Source organism: Argiope bruennichi, chromosome 8 (assembly GCF_947563725.1).
Source record: "Argiope bruennichi chromosome 8, qqArgBrue1.1, whole genome shotgun sequence".
Lineage (NCBI taxonomy): Eukaryota > Metazoa > Arthropoda > Arachnida > Araneae > Araneidae > Argiope > Argiope bruennichi.
Window position 1 is genome coordinate 79,431,915 of NC_079158.1, and position 19,964 is coordinate 79,451,878.

Here is a 19,964-nt window from a genome sequence, read left to right on the forward strand (position 1 = left end):
TATATTTAGGAATAATTAGAAAATCGAATTTTTGGAGAATCGCCCAGTATAGTTCTCGAAATCCAATATAATAAGCACATTTTCATTTCATTCTCTCTCATGATAGGTCACAAATATTCCAAATGTGAAGTAACATAAAAAACTTTCTAGTATTTTATGAGGAAATGGATTTGGATTTTTGTTAATAATCAGTAAATTTTTAATAAAGTAACTAATGAGAAATAACTTTTATAATCCCCAGATTTAAAATTACTATTCAAACTGGTTTTAGGACTCGAAAGCTTACTATGACTTTGTTCATTTAATTTAACACATAAGTGCTTAATTGGAATGAGACAAACATACATTGTTTCATTCGAGTGACTTTTATACTGAAAGTCTGTCTCATGTAGAGTCATCAAAATGATAAGAAGTTTTAGCTGTACAATCTTCAGACTAACATTGAAAAGTGATTAAAAAATATGACTTTAGATATTATATGGAACTTTAAATATTATAAATAGCTTTAAAGATAATACAGAATTTCTATAAGCAAGACGAGAAAAAAGTGTATATTTCTTGTGACCGGAGACATCCGGAAAAGAACATTTCTTATCCATTCTTTCCTTTTCTGTTTTAATTTCATAAGGATGGAAATGAGATGGTCATAGAAGATGGAAGAGAATGTAACATATGTTATATTTCTAACAATATTAACAGGCATTTGATTACGTAATGCATAAACACTTTTCAGCCCTAACTCCTAACCTATGTAGCTATTGAAATTCTGGCAAGATTTTTAATGTGAATAATTTAAATTATTTTTGGAAAAAAATTAAATTTTAAAGAATTTTATATTTGAAAGTTTTAGTCACTTAAATTATATTTCCATCTGAAATCGAAAGGAAATTACAAAGAGAAGAAACTATTTACCCTCAACAATACTTTGAGTTCGTACCCTGGAATTAGGACTTCTATTAAATATTTGGCCCTTAGTCATATTATATCCCTTGCAGTTAAAATCAAATCAAAATATGCTTATTATATATAATCACTCTCTCTGTGTGTGTAAGTAATCATATTTTAAAATCTTAATTGATTTCCTAATGTTTATCTTGATTTGGCCCATATTAACTTCATTCTAAAATTTTCTATTATTTTTTGATGAAATAACCCACTTTTAATTATGTTTAACAGGTGTTCTAGAAAACTATCGACTTGGCGTTTTCTCATGCTCCGAGTGAAGGGATAAAAAAATTCCTAATGCTTACAACATTCTTTTCAAAATACTTAAGATTCTCTTCTTTAAATTAACATGCGTCAAAGAAATCCCTATCAAAATTTTGTAGTAAAATCACTGAAGGGAAAAATGTCGGTTTCTTTTGTTTTTGTGCAGTGATGTAGACTGACGCATCTTGTATGATCTTTTGTTTCATGATCAGTTATGTCTTCACCCGTTTGTTAAAGTGTGTTTAAGCACACACGTTCTAGGAATTTGCGAATATATATACATATTCCTAGAATTTATCATGCAGACTATTTTTATTTTAAATTAACCCATAATTTTCATATAGAAAGTTGTGAGATGATAGTAGTGTTAAGTTCGGCTTTTTGCTTCAATACACTAAAAATGGGTTTCTTGAAAAGTCACTACAATTCGCTGAAAAGTTCAATGAAGTTAGTAAAATTTTATTTTGCCATGTATAAATAAAATAAGGAATCTGAATTGGAAAATAAAAATAGTGCTTTTGTTTTAGCGAATTTCGGAATTAGAATTCATTTGTATTCAAAAATCCTCGTTATTTATTTGTTAGCTCTAGTCAGTTTATGCAACACTTATTTTTTTTTTTACATTTTGTTATGCATATAATTCATAAGAATGTTTATTTTATGCAACTTTTACAGATAGTCGCTGTGTAAATAATGCACTTTAAGACTTTAAATGTTTTTGCCTTAGGATTCGTTTCTTTAAATTCTAAGCTACATAAACGAAATATGTATTTTTTCAATTTGATATTGTTTATTTGAAACGATTGCAGCTATTTGCATTAGTTTATGAAATATCCGGATTTATTAGAAACTATATTATACCTCCCAGGTAATAAATCAATTTATTTAGCTAACAATATTCCTAATTTTCGAAATAAAAAAATTTAATATAACGAAGAGTATTCAATAGTTGCAGTAAGGATATTTCATCTCCCTATCTACGGTTGCTGAGGACATCTGAGATATTTCCAGTTTTCATCAACTGTTCTTCCTTAAAAAAATAGTCAGTCTTTGTTATTCCAAATCAATTATTATTTATTGTATTTTTGTTTTCGCAGTTTCAATAATAAATATATTACATCCTATAAATTAATTGCAGACGGAAAAGCCGAGATGAAAGGATGGAACTTCTTCTTGATAATATACTCAATTCATTTCATACCACAGTTACTCAGTATACTTTATAAGGCATATATTTTGTCTTTTGACCATTCATTATCTATGACTCCATCATTTTGTGAGGGAATTGCATGTGTTTTCGCGTCTGGATTGATATACAAGAATTCCAAAATTAAATCACTACATGTTATATATTAGGCCCGTGGGATCTGATTGAATCATCATGCTCCTCTGCTATCAGTTGATATTTTGCTATCCATATAAATTTAAATACGAAAATTATTTTTGTTTACGAAATAAGAATCAGTTTCAATTAGTAACAAATTAATTGAAAGTTGCAGATAGATGATTTGACCAGTTCTGACAATACCATTTTAATACCGGTTGGCCACAAATATTTTTTTTTCTTTGATAGTATTTGCAGCTAAAATTAATAAAGTAAATGAATGAATGAATGTTTTGTATTCAAACTTTCGGAAATAATTTTCTCCAAAAAATACCGTAAGTAGAAAGTGCGAAGGGGAGGAATGAGTATTGGACATCGAAAACGTTGTAAGTGGGTAATCAAAAGTATAGGTTAATAAAAGTACTGATGAGTAATCAGAAGTCTTCGGTAGTACAAAAGTACTTATAAAGTAATCAAAAGTAATGGGTAAACAAAAGTACTTTGAGTTGCATCCAGGTACTCCACCACATCTTAAATTATAGAAAAAAATTGAATGATTGGAATGTTGTGGCAGAATAGACAGGAGCAATGGTTGAGTTTTAAGTACCATCATCGGCCACGGCAGAATCATTCTGGTAGGAAGCAAGTCCCGTTATCAGTAGGGGGTAAAAAATCCATTCCAACCAACATGTCGATAACCAATAGCCACACTAAAAACTTCCTTCCCCATATGTGAAGTCCCACTGTGGGAGCTGTACATGAGCAAAAGAACACTAATGTTTCTTTTATGAGTTTATTTTCAGTGGTTGCTCATATTATATGTAATCATATGTATTCATATGAAAATAAAAATTTCTTAACCGTCGAAAAATAATTAAATTTTTCATAGTCAATTTTCTTTTCTTTATTTGCAATCCATTTTAGTTTTGAAAGAATCATTCTTGTAATGTGATTTTATTACATTTTTTTGGTGAGTCTGTCTTTTTGACCGGCAGATATAGCATATGAAGGTTTATTTTCCCGCCTCACTAGTTTTAGCTGTAGATGGTCCCAAACAGATCAATCACTTTTATAACCGCCGTGTAATTTTCTGCATGAAAAGATGACCATCTTTCTTAAACATGCATTTCGGATAAGGTGGAGTGTAAATGATGAAAAAAGTGATGAAAAATTTGTATAAAAAAATATATTTGCTTCACCGCACCTTCAGTCCAAATCATTATATTTAAACCTAATAAATTTAGCACAATATAATTCAAAATTAGTGAATGTACACCTTGATAGATTTTAGCTGTAATCGATTATTAAGTAGACAAGGAGAATACCTCATATATGGATCTTATTGGAATTGGTTATCCCTTCCTAAGTGGCCACGATAAGGATAATGGCGGATTTTCCTCACTCCACTGCAGAATCTTGCTTCCTTGCGCATAATATGCGCGATTATATTGGTTATGTCCAATTCTCCTATTTATACATCTTTTACAGGAGAAACTTTGCATGTGTAATGGAACCGAAATTAGTTTTCTACATCCACGTTGTTCTGAGAAAGATTGTCATTTCTATTATCCTGGATGCATATGAATAGCAGAAATAATTCCAAAGTTGTAATTTTTTAACTCAATATAAAATGATCATTCACTGATAATAAGTTGATTATAATCCTTGGAATACTCTCCTAGAAGTAATATAATGAAACAGTATCAACAAAGCCCATCTAAATCCTTTCTTTTTAATATTTTTAAGAAAAGAAAGTTTGTTTTTTTTCTCCATCAATTTCTAAGAACTCTTATCCCAGAATTAAAATATGTATTATCTTTAAAATCGATTAGGAGTCTTTGTTCTTTTATAAGAGTTTTTTCCAAGGGACAGAAAAAAAATGTGGGTGAGTTTTTATAAAGTTTAACGAGAGCAAACACACTGAAAAAACCAAGATAAGAAAAGGAAATTCGTTTTCGAAATTTTGCATCGTATTGTCTTCTTTTAAGCATTTCCCTCAGTGTTTGCAGTTGAATTCAGAGGGAATATATTTGCATAAAGCATTAAACAAATATAGTAATTGGAAATATTTCGATTGATAGCTTTTGTGGATAGTGAAAGAATTGAACCATTATCTAAATGTGTCCATTTGGACATTACTTTCTAAAGGAGATAGTTCTTTATAAAATAGTAATTTTCTGAAATTACTATCTTAATATATTGGAAAATTATATATTTCCGTTTTACCATTTTGCTAAATTTTTTATAGTAAATATATTAATATTTCTTTAGTTGTATTGACTTTAATATATTTAACTTTAAATTTTGATTTAATACAATTTGCATTTTCAGAAAAAAATCGAATTGCTATTTCAGTCATGTAAATCAGACATTCTTAACCTAGAGGATGTATTCGCTCAGGAAAAAGGAAGTAACGTGTCGCAGAATGAGAGAATAAGCAAATTTCGAGATACATAATAATTTAAATAAAAATATGAAAAATTCTTACTTAAAAAAAATTTTATGATACACAAAAAAATGGGTGTGTTCTTGAGATTTTAAATGATAATCAAAGTAATTGGAAAGAAAAGGGTGAAAAATTTAATTTTTTTATAGAAAATTGGCGATTGGATTCTCAGAAATCAAAAATAACTTTTGAAAGTGAATAAAATTTTGTTATATTTTTCTGATTAATATATAAATTAAATTTTTCACATTATAAATTTTTATTACTTGAAATTTCCTTTGCATAAAACCTGTGAAACTGTAATTAGTTTAGTTCATATCATCAGAACTTCATATCTGATTCTAACTGGAATATTTGAGGTCTAGATTATTTATGATAAACTCGTGGATTCAGAAATATATTTCTAATTGGTAAATATTTTATGATTTTTATTAAAAATAAAATAGATATTTATAATAATAGAAAAATGCATTTTACAAATTCCCTAATTCCCAAAATTCAAAGAATTTTATTCATCAGAAGAAACAATGTTTTTAGAGTTTCAAAACTTGACGCACTTTTTATTAAATTGTCACCTTATTTAGATAGTTTACCTTAATCCCTCTCTCATACTTGAATTTGATTAGATTAGGGGGCAGAATGCAATACAAATTTCAGTAATGCAGTATTGGAAAAGTATGGAATATTGGAATACGATTGCAGTAAAAAATTTGAAATTTAAATATTTACCACTTTTAATTTACTAAGTTTTTAAAGAATAAACAAATGACATTTTAAAATTGACATAAATTTGAGCTTTGATGTGTGTATAATTTTATTAATTCAAATATATTTAATAAGTAGAAATTAACTCATAAATTATTTAGCATGCATTAAATAGTGTTTTCATACATGGCTTCTAATTATTTTACTCTTTATTGATCAGTAATATAGAAAATTTAATTCACTTATACAAACTGTTAATTTGTTTAAAATTGCAAGGAAACAAATTTTGGGTTGAATGTTTTAATGGTTTTTAATGGAATATATTTATTTTATCGCCAAAGTAATTCTGCTCACTCTAATTTAGCCTGAATTATATTAAAAATTTGTGTTAAAATTAAATAATATTTAATTCACGAATAAGAAAAAATCCTAAGGTATTTTAAAATCGTATAACATATTTTTTTCAAAAATATGTTTACTTTTTTTTTCAATGTGTCATGATTATTCCATTATGATTGTGATTTAACTTCATCCTGTTTTGCTTAATATATATATATATATATATATATATATATATAATGAAAATCTTCAAACGTTATTAAAAATGTATTATAATATAAAAAAAACTATATTATGATAAAAAATGATATTAATCAAAATGATATAAAAAAAACTTGATTGTTTTGAATTTCTTAAAAAAATATTTTAGCTTGACTAGATTAACTTTTTAAATGTGTAGTATTAATTCTTCTGCGAAGATGACTTTTTTTATTCTGATTTATTATAATTTGTACAAAAATTTTTAAATATGTGAATTTCTTATACCAGTGAATTAAGATTATCCTTTTAAATGACAGAATGTTTTACTGTTCAGCTTTGTTTTTCTGTTTTTTGAACTTGTGCCATAACTATTATTCTTACCATTTGACAACACTTCATGTATGTATTCTTTTCTCTACTACCCACCTTTCCAAATATTGTCAAAAGTGCTTTTCCATATTCATAAAGATGGTTTATTGTCAATTCGTGATGTCCATTCAAATTCCACATGCTTTTAGTTATTTTAACGCAAATAACATATTTTGGATTCCAACATGCATACTTAGTAAACTTAGAAGATATTTTTTTTTTGTTTCAAAATCCTCAGGGCAATTCTAATTTTACGCAGCTTTTTTGTAAATCCTTCCCTTTTTTCTCTATCTCAGTTGGTATCTTAAAGGAAAACTTATTTTCCAACATAAGCCGTGAAAACGAAAGTAAGAGTTTCTTACCAAATCGACCTCAAGCACATTTTTTCTTAAAAGTAATCCAAGAAGAAGTTATTTTCTTCTTCGGGAAAACCGAGTGCATGTTTTCATTCCACGTAAATCCAGTCTGGAGCAGATTTTACTCGTATAGTACAGAGGAAAGCTTTTAATGCAAGCTCAGTTAATGGTATAAGAAATATGCTCCTGTTTGGATAACATCATTTTCCTGTGGTTTGTAGAACAGGAAGATATCTCTTGTAAATGTTGCAAGATGATGCATCTGCTCTTAAATTGCCAGTCCAAGTATTTATGCTATTTCTTCTGAATCCAAACTCATAAGAATTTTAATACGATCGCAAATCAGAGTTTCATTTCAGATATGAATAAATATAAATATATTTATAACATTATAAAAGTACTGAATTTATTTGGGGTTTGCTTTAAAAGTACTGAGTTTGCATGTTATTTGTAAATTGTATAATTTAATATGCGTATTAAAAATCATATAAAACACTGTATGGAACATGAAATTTCCAAATTTGCATTTAGTTGCCTTTGGGTAGAGGGAATTCATTTAAAAAGTGCGCACTATCAAAATTTAAATGTATGCATTAAAAAAATGAATCGAAGTTTAAAGTTTTCTTTCTGGCTTTCGAGTACATTATTGAATAAAATTCACTTTTACACACTTAAGAATCAGATTTTAGTGATATTAATTGTTCCTCCATATAAATTTTCTTTAATTAAAATAAGAAAAATTTAAGTATGTCTAATTTTATTTTATAACAATAATCTTCCACATTTTTATAATATAATTTATACACATATGAGTTGTTAAAATATTAAATGGATTTTTATATGCAATTACTGTTGTGAATGTTAAGAATTATATTTTTAAAAAATACAAACAAGCTGTAGACGTTTACCATAAAATTTCTTTTTAGAAAAAAATAGTTTTTAGAAAAAAATATATATATAATTATTTTAATGAGCATTAACATTTGCTTTTCTTAGTTTGATTTCATATTTTCATGCTCTCAAATATATGAATATGAATTTTTTTCTTCACATACTTATTATTTGATTTCATAATTTGTTACGCATTTATGAAAATCCGTGTTTTTACTTTTCAGTTTATTTCTTTCAACAGATTTTCTTTGTCTCTTTTGACTTTTTGCTTCGTTTAAAACTATTTTTCGATACGTCAGCATAATAATTATCTTTAAAAATTTAGAAACAATATTTATTTATCTTCATTTCTTTTCCTGTCTATGCAACTATTTTAATATTGAATCATATTTTTCAGCTGTGGAGAACTGATACAAATTTAAAATGTATAAATGAAAAATGAATTTATTGAATGAAAATTCTGTTATATATAACATATTTCACCTTATTAAATATTTGAACAGAATATTTTTATCTTACATTTTTGAACTTTTATATAAATATTAACTTAAGTGTTTCAATTTGTCGAAAATATTTTATTGCATGGAAACACGAAAATAATGAATCTGAAAAAAAAAAAATCATTTTAAGGGGATACATCCAAAATCTCTCATTTATTATTTAGTTTCTCTGAATCTTCATAAAATCAAGAAACATGAAACTGAGAAAAAAATACTATGCCATCAATATTGGTGAGAAATTTGTTTATATAATCCGAGATATATAAAGGTCTGAAAGCTCCGTTAGGTTGATAGGTTTTATACATCTTAAATAACAACTTGAGGTGGCAAAATGCGTTAAGCGATTATTTCCTCCTAGTGTAAATTTTATTATATTTTGATATTTGTAAATTTAGCTAACAAAATAAATTATAAAATAGCGCATGGTTTATATAAAAAAGCTATAGATGGCATGATAAAATGTTTGCAATAAAATAATTATGATTTACAAATAGCTCTTTCATAAATTCCTGAATTTCGTTTTTTGTGTTATTTTTTTAATAATAAGCATTAAGTTCTATAACCGAGAAGTCCCGTTGTAAAAATCATTACAATTGCAATTATTACTATTCTTTCGCTTGATTTTTCTAATTAATTAATGATTATTCTTTCTTTCTGATAGATGGAAGAGAATTGCCATTTAACGAACGGCAGCAAGTAAATATGAATGGTAGTTTCTATGTCAAGGATGTAACACGAGAAACTGATGAAGGAACATATGTTTGTACAGCTGTCAACAAGCAAAAAGAGCGAGCTCAAAAGGAATTGCATGTTCGAGTCATGAGTAAGTGCTTCCTTGCAGATAATCTTTACTCAACAAATGAGCTAATTAGGCAATAATCCCTGTTATTATTTTCAGAGAAACCAAGAATCAACCCATTCGCTTTCCCAAAATTCCTTGCTGAAGGTAATCATGTCATCGTAACTTGCAGCGTGTTGACAGGCGATCCACCCATTACTATAAGATGGCTAAAAGATGGTATGACCTTGAACAAGAAGATGTTGAACATCGATGAATCATCCATGGGGCATCTAGGATCTGCATTGGTATTTAATAGTGTTGGAAGAAATCATAATGGCAATTACACATGTTTAGCTGAAAATGCTGCTGGAGAATCAAATTTCACTGCAACTATGCTGGTAAATGGTACGTTATCAATTTTATTATGAAATAATAGTTCAACATATTATTGCCACTATTATTATTGGATAAATTCAGGGAGAATAATATCATTGCATATATCTTCTGAATAGTCATGCAAACGTCATAGGTTCAACAGAAAAACAATACTCACAAATAAAATAAATCGTGCTATTTGCGGACTCCTTATCTTGAATGTATTCAATCAAGGAACTCCGAATTATCCTATGCTGTGTTGAGGGTAGATGAAAGGGATCCTTCCTTTAGCACAAATAAAAAAAGACAAAAAATCACATATATATCCACCAGCGTAAAGTCACAATATATTATATAAAAGAATGAACATCAATAAAAATATACATATATATTAGCAAATAACTAACAAAAAATAAAGAACAAAAAGGTAAAAAATAAATAAAAATAATATAAATAATAGTAGTAAAAAAAGTAAATAAAAATAGAAATAAAAAACAAAGTAAGAAATGACAGTACATATGCAGCAAAAGATAAAAAATCATTTTGGAAAAAAAAAATAAAGCTATTCCAAGAAAATGTTAAGTTATAAAATACATTTGAACAAAAAATAAATAAAAATCAAGTAAATAAATAAATACAAGTAAATAATACAAACAAAGAAGTCAGAGATGGAATTAATGGTCTGATACATTTCATTAAGTTAAGTTGTCATTAGTAGGTGAGGAACACATTTTAGCTTATTTATGAATGAGCGGGGTGAACATAGTTTTTGAAGCCTACATTTTTCCAAATTTTCGCCACAAGATTCTCTTATGTTCAAATGAATCTTCTATGAGTTCGCAAGTACACATGTTGCTGGTTTATTGAAGAGTCGTACCTGATGTCCTTCAAAAATTAGAGTGGTGTAAATTTCACTGATCTAAAAATCCCTTTACAATCTCATTTTAATTTTATTAATTTTTTTCATCTAACAGTTTTTTTATTGCTGCATTCTATCTTGCTTGCTACTCCGTAATTATTTTTGTTGCTATTTCTTACTTGGATTTTTGTGTGAGCAAAATAATAATCAGTTTGATGCTTTGTTGAAGCTATTTTGGCGAATTCATCTCCTTCGTTTTATTAAACATATAATCTACTTTAATCCAGAAGAATTTTTTATTGCTATTATGATTATTATAATTGGTGATTTGATTTTTTAATTCATTAACGAATAACCTTTCTTCTGCAGTTGCTATTGTCATTAGAGAAAATTTGGAATCCAGAAAAATTGTTTTCAAAAACATAATGACCTGCTTCTTTTATTGCAGCTATTTTAGCAGTGAAACCCTTGGAGCTATTTCTCAAATGAAATATTTTCGAGTGTATTCTGTTTTCATTGAAAAAATGAACAAAATTGTAATTTACTGTTTCGTTAATTTTAGAACCATACCGAAGGGTAGATTTTGTATCAGTTTCCTCAGATCGTATAAAACAGTGAACAGTTCTGCGCTTGTTGATAAGGATTCGCAGTTATTTTACACTCTATTAAAAAAAGCACGAAATCTTTGTAACAAAAAAAAAGGATATTGACAATACTTTAAAAGTATGGCAGGTTTATATGTAAGCTCACTGTACAGAAAATGCATGTATTTTTTTTTTTTTTAATCTCAGCAGTCTTTCAAATTTAGAAAGATAATGTAATTAATAATTCCTTTTAGTGTAATTATTTTTCGAAAATGGAATTGTCTTGATTAACCGCAATGAATTAAATAATTAAATATTACCTGTGTGAACTTGATATATGCAAGATATTTGAATAATTTGTTGATTAGAATTATCATTTGAGTATGAAGAGAATTTAAAGGATGAATTTTTAAAATAAGGTTATCACTTAAATGAAATTTCTTAGTAAACATTAATTAATCTAAAAGCATATGATAATTTCGCTAATTGAAGCAGAATTACTGCAAGACAATGAATAATTTGATCTACATATTAAATACAATTTGAAACTTTAAAAAATTATTTCATTAATAATACTTACTCAGTAAGATGCAATATAAAAAAATTAAATTTTTTGATGAATTATGGTTTCATATGCTATGGTTATCAAGCTTCATTATTGCAATATAACACCGAAAATTAATTACTTATCAATATGGAATGAGATACATGTTTCAAAATACAATATTATAACTAAATATATTAAATTTTTTTACTTCCTTCAGCTTTGTTCAAAAAATCTTTCAAGGTATTAAATTTGGTAAGAAAATTGATAGGTTTTAGTTGCTAGCAGTTACTAAGAATGTTTACAATTCGCCTTAATTTAGAATCTGCGGGAAAAAGTGCTCGGATTTAATTATAATTAAATTGCGTAATAAATCCTAGTTTCTTTTAAGCAAAGGAATCTTCATTTTGATTAAACGATAAAAAAAACAAAATGGGAGATTATGTTAATTTTTCTTTCTGACATGATGAGAATAAATCATTTGCAGCAGAGAAGAAACTAATCTTTACTTACTTTTTTTTTAAATAAGATTTATTTCTAAGTGTAGGTTGTAGGAAGAACGCCAAAACCAAGTCATTACACGAAATCAATTACAGAAAAAAAGAAAATAACAAATTTAATGCGGATAAAAAATAACTAGATCCACGAACTATTCCGAATTAATTTCAACTAACTTAAATAAGAAGGCCATTAATAAATATTATCTGATGCAATCTACGAAACTTTTGGGGTGTTATGCCAGAATTGCAATCAATTTCAGTTTCTTCTCTGCGGTGAAGAACTTAAAAAGTGCTCCTCATTTCCTTTTTCACTCTTTATGTCTTTTATTATCGATTGCAATTCTTAATTAAGAGTATTAATCATCTTTGAATAAAGAGCAGACATTTTTGCTAAGATTTTATGCCATACTTGGATTTGACTTAAGTGTGTATCGTTACGTATATTATATCACCTTAATTAAATTCAGATTTTGGATATTTTCTATTTTAAAAAGCTATCGTACCACCATGATATTTCCATGGTTTAAATCATAGTAGATTACAGGTAATATAACTAAATATTGAGGGCTGTGTCGGATAGAATTTGTTCTTCATTTAGAGGCAAATAAGCATATTTCGTAGTTAAATAAAATATATATGTACATATATTTGAAGTCAAAAGATGTATATTTTAATTTACAAGATGTAATTGTAATATATGTCACTTAAAAACTAAATTTATTTGCATTTGTTATTCATGGTATGTAAAGTTTTATTGAGAATCAATTGACCATGGTGTAATACTCTCTCAATTACAATAATCATCTTATTAGGATTGTAAATTATGAGTGGAGTGATCAATAGCATTGTTCAGCTTTGAATAATAATTATTTGATAATTTCAGTCCTAGAATTATATTATAGGGTTTGAACCATCAAAATAGCATTAATGCATTACTCACTGAGAAACTTCTAAGTAAATATGGCAAAATTGTTTAAATAAACAATATTAATTATATCTGATGAAGGATAAAGAAAAATTTTGATGTTTTTGTAGTTGAAGAATGATGAAAGATTTTGTTGAAAATTTTTGTCTATTGTTTATTTTGTTAAACAAAAAAAATACACATAAATATCTGTCTTTTAGATATCTATTTCTGCTCATACTTCGGATAAAAAAGTAAAAGAAATTTTAAAAACATTAAATAAGGTTTTAATAATGCGCTACAAATAATTCCTGAAAATAATAAGTGCATTAATAAAACCTTATTATTTTCAGGAAAAAAACTTTTTATTTTTTGGTATCTAACCTTACCTTAAAATAATAACCGAAGAACCTTATTATTTTCAGGTACCTTATCTAACCTTAAAATAATAACCAATAAACCTTATCTTTAGTTATTTTTAGGAAATAAAAAATATTTATAGTTTTTTTTTTCAACATTTTCAAAAACCTTATCTTTAGTTATTTTTAGGAAATAAAAAAAAAGATTTATAGTTTTTTTTTCAATCTTTAATTTACAATTCATATTAGATTATAAAGAATTACATTGTCATAATTCATATAGAATGACATATTATTTATATTATGGTTTCACGTGCTGAAGGGTTTCTTAGACTTATCAATAGATGTCGCTATTTTAATGGAGGCGAATTTATGAAAACATTTTATTTTCATTATTTTTCTGAAACCATTAATTGTAGAATAATTATCCTCTTTCATTTCCCTTGATTTGAAGTATATACATAATTAAAATGGATCAAGATGAATCACTCAAAATATTTCTTTTTAATTATGTATCTTTAGAATGCGAATTTAAAATATTAAATCTACGTATTGCTAATTTAAAAAAAAATACATTTTTTTGGCTGCATTTACTCCAAAAAATATGTTATAATAGTATTTTTCAAAATACTTTTATAAGAGTTGTTTTTTTTTTTTTATTGTAATGGATTTATATTCGATAGCATATGAAAAAATAATTCCAGTTTCATTTTTTTAACTTGAACCTATATCAATATCCCTACCAATGAAGTTTTTAAATCAACAAATTAAACACTATCTTAAAATAATCATTCATTACATTTGATGCATAATGGAAATCATTTGTAGGTCTTTCCTTTCCCTCTCTAATACCCGTAATCAATGTGACACAATATTTAATAAAAGAGAAGTATTGATTCAAGCCACTTGTGCTACTTTATTACTAGTTGATTCAAGTACTTCAACAAGAAAAATCACTGGGATTACATACTAAGGTGTTTTCTCATTCTTTCAGTATATCACACATTCGCTTTGGTCTTTTGTGCAATGACACAGAAGAGTGCAGCTTAATGTTTTTTTCCTTCGTTTAAACGAATTTCAACAAAACGATTCTTCGATGGCGTCATTAGGACACAAAATAAAATGGGATCGCCGTTCCTCTTTTCTTAATCTTATTTAATACTCCTGATATGCTGTTGATATACCTTCTTCACTGTTGATATTTCAAAGGAAAAAAAAAATTGAAAAAGCAAATCTTTTTCGATGTCTTTCTCAAGCTCTTGCAAAGTCTACTTACCCCTGGTGACTCTACTACTAACGAGCTCCTCAGCGCCATCTGGTGCAAATACGAATATCTCGTCTTCTAACGGTAGCAGGTGCGTTTGACGCTGTAACCGATTTCTGGGTCTACTTTATTTCTTTTCACTCACTCACGACTTTTTTGTTATTTATTTTTTCTTCTTCTTTCGCTATAGATCCGAGAATATGACGAAAATTTAGGATCGCCTAAATACCTTTTATCGACAAGTTCTCTTTTCTTGGACAACGAAATTCGAAGATTAAAGACTGAAGTCCCCCTAATGATTGTGTTTCATGAAAAGGTCTTTAATTTATGGTTCCCCGAGGAATTGATTTTTAAATACTTTGAGAGATATTGGCAGAATAATATTTTTCATTTGTCAAACAACACACGCTCAAAGGTAGGAGGTAAAGTTTGGAATATGGCCAAATGTGGAAAGAATGGATCGTGGAATCGAACAACGTCTTATAAAGCTGGAAAAGTAGAAAACCAGGTTAAGAAAGATTCCAATCAAACCACAAGTTATTAATCAAGCGTCATTCAAAGAATCAATATGAGATTTGGTCTTAAAATATTTCATTTTGTTTTGACTCCTATAGCAGAAATTATTCAATTCATTTGAGTGTGACAGCATTTGCAGAAAAAAAATATTTTTGAATGCATTTCTTAGAACAAATTTTCTCTTTACACAATTTCATTATTTTTCAATCAAAGGTTCGCTTGTAACTTAAGGGTAAGATGGACTCTATTTGGCACTTTTCCGAATTATTCACTTAAGGTTATGATTTTTTTAATCATGTATTAAAATTTAAATACTTCAAATTTCTTTAAAAATCTTTTTTTACTAAATTTATTATTTTTAAAAAAAAATTAAAATACATATTTTTTTTTAAAAATTTAAAATACAACAAGCCATTTAATTTTTAATTTTTTTCTTTATTCACCAAAATAAATATATTTGGACCAAAACTGTTTGATTTATTAATTCCAATGAAACACTAATTTTTAGAAATATTTTTATACAAATTTATTGAATATTTGTTAGTAATTATTTTGTTTAACTAAAATTGACTTTTAATATCTAAAAAAACCCCTTGAAATTTAAAATGCATTCACTATTTTTTTTAATGTTTAAGCAAAATCATTATTTATTATCAATTATAGTTAATTTCCTCATAAATTAACATATCCGGAATATTTCAGATATTTAAATTTATTCAAAATATCATTTTGAGAAAAGACATTAAAGTGTATTTTTTTTCTCTAGGCCCTTCAAATATTCCTTCTATTGAACAATATATTTTATGACATTGTTTTATTGAATATAAATATACATTTTGGGGATGAAAAAATAAAAATAAATTTTCATATATCTGTCCATTTTTGCTTATTTCAAAATGCACTGTCGTGTTATGTAGTGTAAATGGTGGCCCTATTATTATTGAATGTTCTACAGGATTTTTGTAGCATTTTCATAATGCTGTCAGACATTCACAATATAGAACAAGATAGTGAAGACACTATGCAATACTATTTGCTAATACAAAGAAATAAGTGTCATTCTATAAATATGCATGGGTGTATGATATTTGATTTCAGATCCCAGAATCGTTATTTAACAAATTTTTGGCATTTAAAAAAATTTTTATAGTCTAAAAATTATTATTTCTTTAAAATAAAAATAACTTTTCCATTTACCACCGTTTGGCTTACAACCTATTTATTTTTCAGACTGATTGATATTAATCTTTCATATATTATTTTAGCTCACATCTATATTCACCGTAAATTATGTATGGTTTTATGTATGAATATCTACGGTTTCACTTTAAAGTCTATATTACTTTGCTATAAATCTTGCTACTTTCGGAATTAAATAAAAAACCACCACTGGATTATTAAAAGGAATTAATATTTTTCTTACTTTTGAATCTTATTCAAAACCTGTTGAAAGTCATTCACTTATTAGATTTCAAAGATTATAGCTATTTTTTCTTCACGTTACCAGTTCCTCCAAGATGGCGTGTGGAGCCAACTGATGCAACTGCTGTCGTCGGGGATTCTGTTGTTTTCGACTGCCAAGCAGAAGGATACCCACAGCCACTTATAAGGTGGAAAAAAGCAACAGGTAGGAGCAAAAACACATATTCCTTTATCTTTGTATTAAATACTATTTTAGTATGGTGTACAGGTAATGAGTGGCGGATTTCTGACTTGGTCGATTAGACGGCTGCCTTGACTATTTCAACTGAAATAAAAAAAAATAATTTTAAACTACTTGTCAAATAAATAATATTCAAAAATATCGAAATTATACAATTTATAAAATATCAGGATAAATTTGACAATCAATCGAGTATAATTGGTAAAACTCTTGCCTCAAGGTGACTGCAAGGGGAATAACAATATATTAAATATTTGAAATCTATTAAAGTAATATCAATTAAAAATAATTTCAGCAAGTTGCCAAATAAATAAATTTGTAAAAAATCGTAATTCAATGAATTATAAAATATAAGTATAATGTTAACTAACAATCAAGCATAATTAGTAAAAAATTTTGCCTGAAGGTGACAGCAAGGTGAATTAATTTCTATAAAATATGTAAGCCCCAAATATCTGCTTAAGTAATATTGTATACAAACGCGTATATTAAGCAGTTGTAGTTGATGGTAAGCTACAATCAGACTTTATATAAATAAATTAACTGTAAATCTTCAATTTTCATAAAATGTTTTAAATGTTATTTGCATTACCGAAGCTTATTTATTTCGTCACATTTCTATTTGTTTTAGCGTGATTCTTCAAAACAAAATTTATTTACATGTACTCATATTTTACTGTAACTATATTTCATGTGACACAGACAAAAAATATAAAGTCATAGTATTTGCACTGAATATTAATATATACACAATATTATTCGGTATACCTGTAAATGGAATCCAAACTTCCATTTTAGAATGTAGAAATTAAAGTTTGCATATGTGCATTAAAGTGTTTGGCAAAATACCAGATACTTTAAGAAAAAAGTTTAAAAAGTAAAATGAATTCAATTTCATAATTTACAAAAAAAAAAAAAAAAAAAAAAAAAATGTAGTTTCCATCCAGCAAGGAAACATTAGAAGATTAAGGAACTCCGTGGTGAATTAGAAGAAGCAATTCCCATAACTGTATGTGTCTAGACAAAGGATTATGTCTTGAAGCTAAACTTTACAAATGTATTGAACAAGAAAAAAATTCTAAAAAAATAAACAATTCTTATCGTAGAATACATCTCATAAGGGTCACTATGAATAAATACGAAATAAAACATGAAATGGTATTTGTGAAAGCTAAATTTCCTATATTTCTCGTTAAGAAATGGCACTAATCAGAAGAAACTGAAAAGCAATATATTTACATATAGCAGTATTTTCTTTTCGAAAGAATCAAGCTTCTTAATGGTGAAGTTCGTAAAGCCGGAAGATAGAGAAAATAGACAGATAAATGTAAAAAGTGTTTCTATATTTTATATAATTAAATCATTATTTTATGTACTGATTGGAAATATTATCTTAAGGTACTTTTACATTGGTATTGATTTGTTAAAGACATGATTTGAAAAATTTTCTCAATTTTTTTTTTCTTTTATCTCAATTTAATTTTTTATCTGGCTAAATTTTAGTATCTGGATTTAATCAGGGCAGTTCGTCAAATATATTAAAATAATTCATAAAGTTTTATTCCGTTTTCTGCGCAGTAATTGCTTGAATTCAAACTTTTTATATTAAAAGTAAATATTTCTTTACAGTTTTCATTTCTCTAAATACGGAACAAGGCTTAAAAAAATATTTTGATTTATTCTTTTCGGTTGCTAGATAAAGTTTTAGCTAAATGATAGGTTCTAATTTTTAAAAACCGAATTTTATAATATCTGAATAATAATATATGCCAACAAGTAAATTTTCTACAATATTAAATGTACAAACTACAAAGAGAAAAACTGTTTGATATTGTATGAGAATTATCAGAGACATCTATTCAACGTTATATGCAACATAAGTTATTATTCTCCACTTCAATTCTAAAATCTTTACAATATCTTGGTATTAAGATTCCAAGCCTAGCTTTCACATATGAAGGAATTCAATCTGAATTTGCTGGAAACGATATTAATCTAATATTTGTTACGTCATTTATTTCACTATCTTCAACAATCAGGCTTAACAAATTTAATTTGATGAATAAATAATCTTACGATTCTTGGCTGCCGGATTGGAAGACTATTTCAAGGATATACGGTTAATAATAATGGAATACGTTTCCAAGATGAAATGATGAATTGATGTGAAAAATAGCAAACACTTCAATTTCATAGTTCTTCCCTATCATGCTATTAAAAAGCAACCTTCGTGTTCTCTACTAAATATAATGGTTTTTTTGATTAATTAGTCTTCTGTCCTATTTTAAGCTTTTTAAGCATTATTTTAGTCTAGAATTTCTAGTATTAAATAATGATTAATTCATAGATATGTGATTTAAAACTGATGGTTTAATAATTGTATCCAATTTATCGATAAATTTGTTTCAGAAAGACATTTTATTTTTATAATAATGTCGATTAAATTCAAAATATAATTCATCATTTTATAAAATTTTTAGTATTGAACAAAGGTAAACCTTCAGTTTTTAGTGGGCCAATTTGAATAAGAAAGCAAAATTCCATATGTACGATAAATAATACGTAACCTTTAAACATTCAACATTGTTATGTATTAATGTTCTAAGAACTCCACTTGGAAAATTTTTATCTTAAAAGAAAGTATTACTAGTATTTCATTTCCTGATATATCACATATTTTTTTCCTTTTCAAACAAATGTACACAAAATATCTTTTTCTATAAAAAAATTGATATCAAAATATAAAAATATTGACTGAATTCAAATTATTTTTCATTAATGTATTTTTGATAATTATAAAAATTAAATATTGATTCACTGGAATTAGATTTCGAAAGGAAATTTAAATATTTTATGCTATAATAATAATAAATATTTGTTCTGCATTTGTTTGTTAAATACCTTAACCTGGAAAATATTCCTTTAAATAATCATTACTAATAATCCTATTTGTAAGTTTTTTTTGTTTTTTTTTTTGACATTTCTGCTTTTTTTAAAAAACACACACGTGCCTCATTTGTATATTTTTGCTTTATAAAATTATCATAATTTTTATTTATTTTTTAAAATATTTTCCTTTTTAAAATAAAAGTTAGAAGGACATGCATATTTATAAAAAAAAATGTATACTTTATTCCGTATTGTTTACAACAGCATTTTAAAGAAACAGCAAAAATAATACAATCAGTTTGATTACTCATGTTAAATAACAATAAAAGTTTTACCGAGGATTCAATTCTAAATTTCAGAAACGATATTAATTTTCCGTGCTTTAC

General features: G+C 26.6%; 1 protein-coding gene across 1 annotated transcript in view; it reads left to right on the forward strand.

Annotated features, from left to right (window-relative positions):
• Window positions 1-19,964, forward strand: part of LOC129981975 (cell adhesion molecule Dscam2-like) — a 560,888-nt gene that overhangs the window by 337,575 nt on the left and 203,349 nt on the right. Inside the window, exons 8-10 of the mRNA XM_056093054.1 lie at window positions 9,002-9,163; window positions 9,239-9,526; window positions 16,534-16,653. Of these exons, the coding sequence (XP_055949029.1) occupies window positions 9,002-9,163; window positions 9,239-9,526; window positions 16,534-16,653 (570 nt within the window). The remainder of the gene's footprint in view (window positions 1-9,001; window positions 9,164-9,238; window positions 9,527-16,533; window positions 16,654-19,964) is intronic.